Raw genomic sequence first — 10807 nt, forward strand, 5'->3', positions numbered from 1 at the left:
GTAACTTTCGTATTTCGTAATTTTGGTAGCACAGTTGTTGCATTGTTTGACATGCGCACGGTGTCATTCAATATCAATCATTCTGATTGGATAAGCATTTTGCTAATTTATAATTTACATTGAAATGAAAAAGAATCAAATACAACACTATACATTGGTGTTGTGACGCGTCAGTACACTTTGTATTTCGATCAGATCATTCACGTACTGTTATATAGCAGTAATCAATACAGTTATGCTCGCCAAAGCCGTGTGTATTTTACCGAGCATGCGTAAATTAACACTTGTTGTGATATTGTGTTATACCAACGGAGAATTCCCAAGAAGCATGTGCTAGATCATCGTTGCTCTTTCAACGAAAATGTGTATTTTACGTCTTTTTAAAATCTACAATATTAGATGAAGGTGTACAGAATGATAGGAAAGTGTAAGTGTTTTGAAGTTCCAGTTAGATTTTGCTGAACATTTTTTCAACAATATGATACGTCTTGTTATTGGTTTCCTATCTGTTCTGACGAACTGTAAAATGGCTGATGTTATTGGCATGTCAGGAAGTGGGGACAAAGCTGTAGAAATCCGTTTAACGCCATCTGATGAATCATTTTTACAGACAACCAACAGTTTTTCATTGTTTACCATTTCGCCAACTGTATATCCCATTCCATCTATTTTACCAACGACTAACATACCAAAGGAGACTCCTATCCGTTCTCAAGAAGTTCATTTGATGTCGCCTATTGTTTCAACTTCTCTGTACACATGGTCGAATCATCCCGATGATGCGTACACAGCTGGAAACTCCCGACAAATGCATAGTCCATCTTTCTCTTTTGCATCAGGTCCGACACGTGATTATGTAACTCATTCATCAAGTTCCCCAACGCCGATTTCGTCAGTTGGTACAGAGTTTGTGACGTCATCAAAAACTTTCTTCTTTAGAGAAAGCGGAACATCAACCGATGATATGATGTCCACCATGAATGTAAACACTAGACTTACACCTAGTTTACCGTTTACACCACTAACGCAAAGTGTAGGCATGTATGATAGCGTCAAGATAACATCTGTCTCAAACTCTGATAGGCCTACAACAAGTGGAATAGATTTCACGATTACCCCAACATTAGCAACTTCGTTATATGTTTCAAGTTCATCTGTGTCTACAAGTCCCATGCCTTCAAATAGTTATCTATCGCTTCCGACTAGTCAAAATATGGCGACTTTGAGTGACCAATTTACGAATTATAATTACTCGTTGAACACTGGTACCAATAATACTTTGGAATCTTTGACGACTGTTGAGAGTGTATATTCTGTCGAAGATTCGCCAAATGTTGTTGATTCAAATGAAAATGGTAAGTCATTTTGATTTATTGTATTCATCATTTTAGTATGTTTTTAGCTATAACAAATCGTTGTCACCGTATTGGATTTAAAGTACTAATTTATATATTAAACTTATACAGTAATACATTTTTCTTATTATTAATACATACTTCCTATTATTAAATAGTATTTAAAATGTCTTTGATAATTGTGCTTTATCCTGCCTTGTATTTGGAAAGAAAATAATTAGTTTATAATTGCATTTAAACCGAAACTTATCGGAACTTGGGTATTCGCCAAATCAAAGATGTTTTAAGCACCTATACATTATTTTAAGTCATGCAAAATTATTACAGTATTGTCACAGAGACACTGTGACTTTGAACAATGACTGCTGGTTTTAATACACAGTTGGTGTTCCGTTTTTATGTTTGTAAGACTGTGCTATATCGCTGTAAACAATATTGTCTTTTTTTTGTTACACTGATACAGTATGATAGAAGCATTATGCGATTCTCGGTATACTGTATCTAAATTTGTCCAATATCATGGGAAAATGCCGTGATAAAGCATAACATGTGATGCATGTATCATAGAAAATAATCTAACCCTTCACCTACCTTCCTTGATACAGGCAAGACTGATTCTAGATTAAACAAATGTTATTGGTCCACTTAAAATGGAAATTCATTTTGCTTAGCATATTAAGACAATAAAAATACATCAGTTTGCAAAAACGCTGTAGGCCAATGTTAAAATGAACAAATTATTAGGTATTTAATTTATAATGGAAGCATACAATTTGTAATTAATTACTGTGACGTTTCTGTTTCACAAAGTGATAAAAACCATTTTAATTATATGCCTAATCAATTATATTCAAATTTCTATTAACGAAAATTAAAATGTTAATTATTTCCACAAGATTAACAACTGCAATACGTTTCATCGCCTTAATACCATATAGTACAGCGAACTGTTTGTTGAAGTAGGCCTACAGTTTTGAAAAGTGCACGGTTATCATTCACCTAATTATAGGCAGGCCAAGTATACTTATTATATCTGATTTAAGCAATCGTATATCCATATTACATCTAGATCTTCTCTTGAGATGATTTAATGAAAGTATGTGTACTTTTATATTTGGAAGTGCCGTATTTTCCCCTTAGTTTTGTAACATGTTTGAGGCTTAGTTTTCGAACATGTTTGGAGCCTAGTTTGGGAACATGTTTGAGGCTTAGTTTTAGAACATGTTTGGAGCCTAGTTTTTTAACATGTTTGAGGCTTACAGTAGTTTTGGGACATGTTTGAGGTTTAGTTTTGGAACATGTTTGGAGCCTAGTTTTGGAACATTATTTGAGGTTTAGTTTTGGCATGGAGTAAAGAATGGTTTTGGAACATGTTTGAGGTTCAGTTTGGAACATGTTTGAAGCCTAGTTTGGAACATATTTGAGGCTTGGTTTTGGAACATGTTTGAGCTTAGATCTCGAACATTTTGGGAGGTTAGTTTTGGAACATGGTTGGACTCGGTTTTGAAATATGTTTGAGGCTTTGTTTTTTAACATGTTTGAGGCTTAATAATAATTTATTGAAGCTACACCTTTACACGTTCGTACATGGTGAATTCTTTAAAATAGACAACAAACAGATACAAAATTAATACATCAACTTAGTTTAGGAACATAGGGCTCGATTTTGAAACATCATAGCTGTTGACGGCCATAAATAAAACTATGTTTGATTTTTAATTATATCAATATTTTAAAAAGAGGCAATCAAAATTACCCCATTCGTTGATTTGATTTAAATATTTAAAACTACTAAAGACAAGAATAAATTATAAAACAACATTACACTAAATCAAGAACTTGATACTCTGAAGTAGGAGCACAGTGTTATCACTTTTTATGGGACCATTTTTTGACACCTGGATGAAAGAGGAAGATATTAATAACGGTCTCTTTTTTTGTTGTCTTATTATTTGTTTTCTTCATGTTTGATTTATTTTTAATTAAGTTGTTTTTTTATCCAAAGGTTAAAACATTTAATAGTCTTTTTTTTCACTGAAATATAATTTGCGAAAGACAAGGTTTGATCAATTAATAATGTAATTGTAATAATAACAATAACACCTGGTAGAATTATTTCAATTGAAAATGTGTCTCATCTCGGTAATGTGTTCGTACAAAAGGAAGTCCTTTCGGCTTTTAAGGGTTAATGACCTGGTTTATTTAGGTGTATGGCCTATTATTATAACTATTATTAACCATTTTGTCTTATGAAGCGCATATAGAAGTAAAATATACAACATTAGTATGAATATATCTTATTCTATGCCCAACCGATCACAGGTTAGAAGATTCAAATATAATTGTCGGAAAACGTTCAGAAATTGATTCCACTGGCAGAGTGTTAAAGGTAGACCTAATGAATAGCAAAAAAACCCCAACATTAATTATGCATACATTACATGAAAGAACAGAACATTAAACATCTCAACATAATGAATCATAGCAATACGCTTTTTTTTCATTTAGCCTAAGACAACTAGCTTGGCTAATATACTTATAGATGTACTTGGACATAGTACGTGTAAGGCCTGGCAGCTGTTGTTTGCCATAAGAGAATAAAAACAACTATTATAAATAATTATCAAATATCGTAGTCGATAAATCCTGTCTTTGTTTACTATATTACTTTGATATGGTCATTGACCCTCGATCAAACATGGATAATGTTTTTACTGTTCGTTTATTCGCATTCACATTATAGAAATGCTAGTTGGATGATGTTTTACTGAAGTTACTGCAGTAACCGTTTTCAGCACAGAAGAAAGGTACAGAATTGTATACTGTAGCCATGGCAAAACAATAATAGTAACATAATGCATTACATATTCTACCCTCGCCCTCTACCACACACACACGCACCCATGCATTTACTATAAAAAAGATAAACAGAAATTTTAGTTTTAATATCGTAATTAACTGTAAAATAAACAAAACAAAAACATTATAAACAATGTATGTATGTTGCATACCTATTTTTTTTTTTTTTTTTTTTTTTTTTGTGTTCAATGTACCTACTGTATTCAATTTTGTGTTCAAATGAATAATTATGTGACCTTAAAATGGCCTTATTCCCTTAAAAAAAAATATGCTTTCAGGGGAACAATAATTGTATCTATTAAAAATGGAATAGTAACTTAACTAATTTGTATAAATAATTGTAAGTTGTATAATAATGGTAAACGTAGACTAAATTCACGATAACAACGACATTGTCTGTTCTTGACAGTGTGATTAAATAATTTAATTCTGGCTAAACATTGCTGATGCATTTCGACCACTGTTCTTAACTGTAAAAAATACTCATTCGCTAATCGGATTGATTTTTACTCATTCTTGTCTCGGTACGTTAAGTAAGAAGTTTACGTTTTCAATCTCTAGTTTTCATTGTCAGTCACCGTCCTTCCTTTTAATTGACATTGTATCGACCGCTTTTACTGACGACAATGGTAACGCTCTGCACCACCCCTGCCGGAACAAATAATTAGTAACGAACCGTGTTGAGACATTGTATTTATTGCGTTAGTTTCATAGTCAAATACATGAACATATAAAACGTTATCAATAATAACGAAAACAATAATAATTTTTTTTTTAATAATAAGGATGGAAAAAAACATCCTCAACAGGAATTGAACCACTGATCTCAGCTTTGAATTGCTGGATATATAACCATCCAAACAATTCACATTCACAGGGTTATAGTGTAATTAGCCTAATCACACACATCACTAAGACACGCACATTTTTTTAAACTTTAAGCGGAGGTATGCACTCTCGGAGTAGCCAATCCTTCTAGTTTGAATGCGTTTTTATAACTAAATTATAAGAGCTTAAATTAGAAATGTCTAGTGTCATTGTGTTTATTCCTCAAATTTTAAATCTATTTTTGTTTGTATAATACACAGTATTTGTGATCTGACAATGAATCTGAATTGTGGTGGTTATACATTTCATTTATGCATTAATGTTATATTTATCATTTATGACGCAGTGGGTGTGGTTATAGAAAAATACTAGCATATCTAAGTACTTTACGCATTATTGTGATTAGTTGAATGAATGTTTACGTTGATGATAATAGCAAGGCAATATCAGGAAGAATTCAACCTCCTGTTATACATCCATATGGAACGCCAAATTGGCAATTTGAATTTAACTGAGGTTATTTAAAGTACCCCTTGGACGTTTCACAGTTCACAAAAGAAAAGGAGGAGCTAAAACACGAAAACACATTATGTGAAATAATAGTTTTTTTGTTGTTGAAGTCGATTAGTTGTTTTTTTTTTTGTCGATGGAGGGAACTGGCTGATGGCATTTCTTTAGTAGTACGTGTGATCATTTTGATTTTTGCTCGGCGGCCAAACTGAGTGGGCGACAGGAACCATCGTTTTTGTTTAAATATAGCTTATGGCAATTAACATATAATTTTAAAAGCTTTGAACCAAGTTGACCACTGATCCACCAAATCAGGAAAAATTTCATAAATTACAATTATAACACTTGCTATTAATTGGTAAGCCTATCACATTTCCTTCGCAATGGGTCAATATGGCGCGTCTTTAATTTAGAAAAAGACACTAATAAATCTCTATAATGATAATTTGTATAATTGTAAATCATGGCACTATTTAAAGCTCCGTGTTACTTTCCTCCAATTAGAAGTAATAGCCATTTTATGTATACGGTACCGGTAGTACCTGTATTGAGAATCAGGTGTGTGAATGTGCTACCGTAGGCTAGATCCATTCCCTCATGTAGACATTACGACGAAAGACGTAACAAATTATATACTAATCTAAAGGGTGCCATAACACTAACTATTGATGACAATATAAACTTTGCCAACATAATCGGCTCCACTGAATATGACGTCATGTTGCTGGTGACCAGATTCATACATGACGCATTTATTTTACGAATGTAGTCCGAACTATAATGTTGGTTATTTTGGCTACTCATGTCAACTTGTTGTATTTATACAATTTATGTTCTATGCCTAATGTGTTTATATATGTATATTTATATACGTATATTTGTATATATATTTTTTATCTTATTTTTTGTGTAAACATTTTTCGTTTGTTTTCGTTCTGTGCTATTTGTTATTTGTTTTCTATGACAATACTGTAACGTACGGTGAGAGTCAATAAAGAATTGAATTGTTTTGTCGGGGGACACTTCCATTACTATGATAATTGAGTTGTTATTTTTCTTTCGTTGTTAAGTCATTGCATCGCTAATATGCTTCCTGTGTTTTCCCAGCTATTTTCTAGCTTGTTTACGTTTATTATATTCCAGGCCGGCTATCTATATATTGTTCTTCGATTACTCTATAACCCCATCTTATGCGATAAAAGATATTAATATTATATCATACTCATCTACAACTAATCATTTCAATTAATTCATACCATTTATTTACTGACCGGTAACTATGGTAACATACACGGTGATAGCTCGAATTTAAATGATTCTGTATACCATTTGTTCATTACCGTGAAATCCTGATCAAACATGTTGTCTCGCGTACAATATACGTGCGTCACGCGCGCGTATACCAGCATTTTGTTTATTGCGAAGCGATGCGGGTATCACCTTACTCGGAGATTTTAATTCTGAGTATTATAATGTCCGTTTGTTTAAATATTTAAAAAAAATAGGCTTCAAAATGCATGGTGGATTGATTTGGATTTTGATACGAGATATGAGATATAAACTTTGCCGTAGCTTGTGTGTCCCTCTGTAAAGTTCACTCTATACCTGTTTGCAATATGGGGCAAACAGATAAAATTAGTCAAATGCTTTTACAGCCAAAACTTGAACTGGTTTCCTGAATAGGATTCAATGTCTGTAGATGGCAGAAATTGCATAGGAAGGCCTATATTTTGTGTGAAGAATGTCTGTCTTACTCTTAACTTAACAACGCCTTTATTCATTTTTAGTCAAATTTGAGCACGGGCCTTGTTCATTTACCTTTGGTTCTTGATTGCGAATAAATTACTGGCATCAAACTCACTGTATCTATTCTACTAAAGATTTTTAAAAACCTGCATGAAGTAGGACAATTTAAGAACATTTGTAAGAAATATTTATTGTGGTTTTTTTTTTCAGATTCTATTTACCCATTCACCTTTACATTTACGTATGACAGTACGTCATCGCTCATTTTTGTAATGCCAGCAATCGTCTGTGTTGTCCTAGGAATAATGTTATTTACAGTCTTCAAGCGCTGGCACTACTACTGCAAATTAAAAAAGTACAAGCTAAGGTCAAGTAACACAACCGAGTCAGTTTTATCAGAGGCGTCAGCATCTCCACCGCTTCCCGCCTCAACTACCGATAGACCTATGGAAAATTCACGGTAACCTTATTTGTTGTACTGTTCTATTTAATTAAGCTAGGTTCCCATTTACGCAAGGACGTATACGCAACGTATCGACGCAAAATGCCGTAAGAATATAACCTTGCGTGTCGTAAGTGGGTGAAGACCACGTATGCGCAGTGAAGCAGACATAAATTATACCGTTTGCGTATGTCAATTTCTCGTAAGATGCAAAATTAATAGAAGAATCGAATATTTTCTAACGTTGCGTCGTTACGTTGCGATAGGATTTTTCTATAGTGGCAACCAAGCTTCAAGTCTGTTTGTAGGTGACCAACTGAAAGAATTATTCACATGATGTCGTTTTTTCAATTCAGTATTATTGAAATACATCCTGCTATATTAATGCCATACTTACAACCGTAAAACGGTTTTTTTATGGAATAACTCATCTGAAATGAAACTGGTCTAATTATATAGTCATATATAAAGGTAAAATCAATATAATATATTCATGCATTGTATTTTCTTTGCAAAGTGTAATACGTATACATTTTGTTGTATTAATTAGGTCTAATCCAAGTGAACAGAAGATGACGGCTCAGACAAGAGCATCTTTACAGCAATCAAAGCGGGCAGCAAACACAATAGGACGAGCAACACCGGATAGAATAACTATGTTGAGGCGATATAGACCAGGACTAGAGTATTTTAATAAAGGCTTTCAATATTCTCCCGACTGCCCCATACATGGAAGACGAACCTTACAAAAATCAAGCACGCAAGCAGTAATCGAGGTTGTTTAATAAGCCAACAAAATAAATATTTATATTTTTTATAAGATATTGCTCAGATGGATGGCACAGGAATAGCACTATGTTTGTCATGGATCATAAATTTACGACATTATCCAAACTTTATTTCCCTCATGTTTATATGTTGTACGTAGGCCAACATGAGGTTTTCATTATCACATTATATAGAACTGACATTAATCAACTTGCTTGCGTTGCGCATACAACTTTCGATTCGTCCTAGTGGGAACCAAGCTTTAGTGTTCACCGTCTGAATCGCAGTGTTGATTAATGTTTGGTTTTGTGTCATTACAATAATGTACTAACGCACTGTAGTGTCACCTTTCATTGTTAGTTGACCGGTGTTCGATTCTGATAAATGTAATCGCGTGTTGCTAAACGGAACCCACGTGTTGCCATTGTCACTTTGCATATGAACCTATGACATTATGAAAAGCTGGCGAGGTTGTTGCAACTGCGTAGGCCTACATGCATGAATGAACGCCACTATTCACTTTATTCAATTAGGCCTTCTTTTTCAGGATATGCATTAAAAACCGTATAAAACAATATATAATTCTGCAGATTACACCGCGTACATCGGCTCCAAAATATTGAGTCAAAGGGTAGCATTGCTTGTGCAATTTTCAATTTTAATATCTTTGGATCGTTACTGTCATTTATTCCTCATTATCTACCGACAACCCCGCCAACTAGAGGTACCTCATTGTGAAAACAAAAAACAAAAACAAAAAAAGCATAAAAGAAAGTAATATATTTTTTTTTTAAATAGTAAACAAAATAATTAAATTAAGAAATAATCCAAATAATCAAAACTAAACTCAAAACCAGTTTTGGATACTGTCACCACACTGACTAGTTCCGTGATGATCAACATGATTGTAGGAACTCATAACGATGAAGATCCAGGAAACGCCCTAGAACCACATCTAATTCCCTTTCACACCATCGCTGTTGGTTATGTTGGTCAAGAAGTGTATATTTTTTTCTACCAACGTTAGTCTGCAATTATCGTGCTTAATATCAATTGCCCACTGACTAAACAGGAACATACGGCGCCGTGAACTTTCAGTGTAAAATGGATATGTTTGTTTTTATAAGATTGTAAAATTGACGAATAAATACAATTGTAATAACAATACATTGTACATTATCTTTCCTTTGTTATGTTAGCTTATTTTCTAAACATCTAGACACTAACTTTCAGCAATCAAAACATCCGCTTTTCTGTCACATTTGGCAACTATTACGTCAAGGAAAACATTAATCTTTTCTATTGGTTTATATGTTTTATAAATGTTATTAATAAAAACAGAATAAATCACATTATTTCATTTGGTTTATGGCGCTATACCAACTACGAGGTTTCCTGACAACTTTGCCAAGTTGCATGAACTCATTCATGATTAAGCTGTGTCGATTAACTTTAATTTTTATTTATTTATTTTTTAAACTAATGTTATAATTTAAAATAATATAAACCTTTCCACTACAAATCCCCATCATATATTGCCAATTTAATTATACGTAGGTCTTCAGTTTGCAAAAGATCTCTTAGGTACGGTCGATCACTAATCCGGCTGCACTTATTGTTCCACCCAGACCTATGGTGATCGAGCCTTTGCAGTTGCAGCTCCTAAACTGTGGAACAATCTTCCTGATCCTATTAAAAATGCATCCTCTATCATAGTTTTCAAAACACTCTTAAAAACCCATATTTTTTTTTTTTGTAATTTCTTTCTGTTTTTTCTCTCAGCTTAGGGACAATCTTTTGATTGTAAAAGCGCTTTATAAATCGAACAACATTAACGTCATTAACAATCTATTTGAAGTTTTATTGAAGTTGTATGCTAATTATGATTTCTTACTGTGGATTGGCGATGGTATTAAGTTGAATCATGGATTTTTTTTATAATTGGCCTAGCCTTTTACTGTTCACGTTTAGAATCAATTACTAAAAAAAATCAAACTTAACTTTTAAAATATATACTCCTGTCCACCAAAGATTCAATAGAACTAATTATATTGGGTTGTGAAATCTTACGCCTATTTATTATTGATTTATAAATTAAAATATATTTAGCACGAAAATAAAGTACTGACCTTCAATATTATTTTTAATTAATTTTACTGATAGCCCAGTCTTGCATGCTAGGCTTAGTTGTTATGAAATTAATAGATTGAGCATTATTATGGTCATTTTATAAGTGAAAAATATTATTTTTTTCGCTTTTTTTACGGAAGTGATTAACTTGATTAAAATGACAAAATAA

General features: G+C 32.9%; 1 protein-coding gene across 1 annotated transcript; it reads left to right on the plus strand.

The window, feature by feature from the left end:
- Positions 1–166: 166 nt before the first annotated feature.
- LOC140056644 (uncharacterized) lies at positions 167–9824 on the plus strand. The gene is made up of 3 exons (XM_072102085.1): positions 167–1355; positions 7509–7758; positions 8291–9824. Exons 1-3 carry the CDS (start codon positions 479–481, stop codon positions 8523–8525), a joined length of 1362 nt encoding a protein of 453 aa, XP_071958186.1. The 5' UTR covers positions 167–478; the 3' UTR covers positions 8526–9824.
- The last annotated feature ends 983 nt before the right edge of the window (positions 9825–10807 follow it).

This window comes from Antedon mediterranea, chromosome 8, assembly GCF_964355755.1.
Source record: "Antedon mediterranea chromosome 8, ecAntMedi1.1, whole genome shotgun sequence".
Classification (NCBI taxonomy): domain Eukaryota; kingdom Metazoa; phylum Echinodermata; class Crinoidea; order Comatulida; family Antedonidae; genus Antedon; species Antedon mediterranea.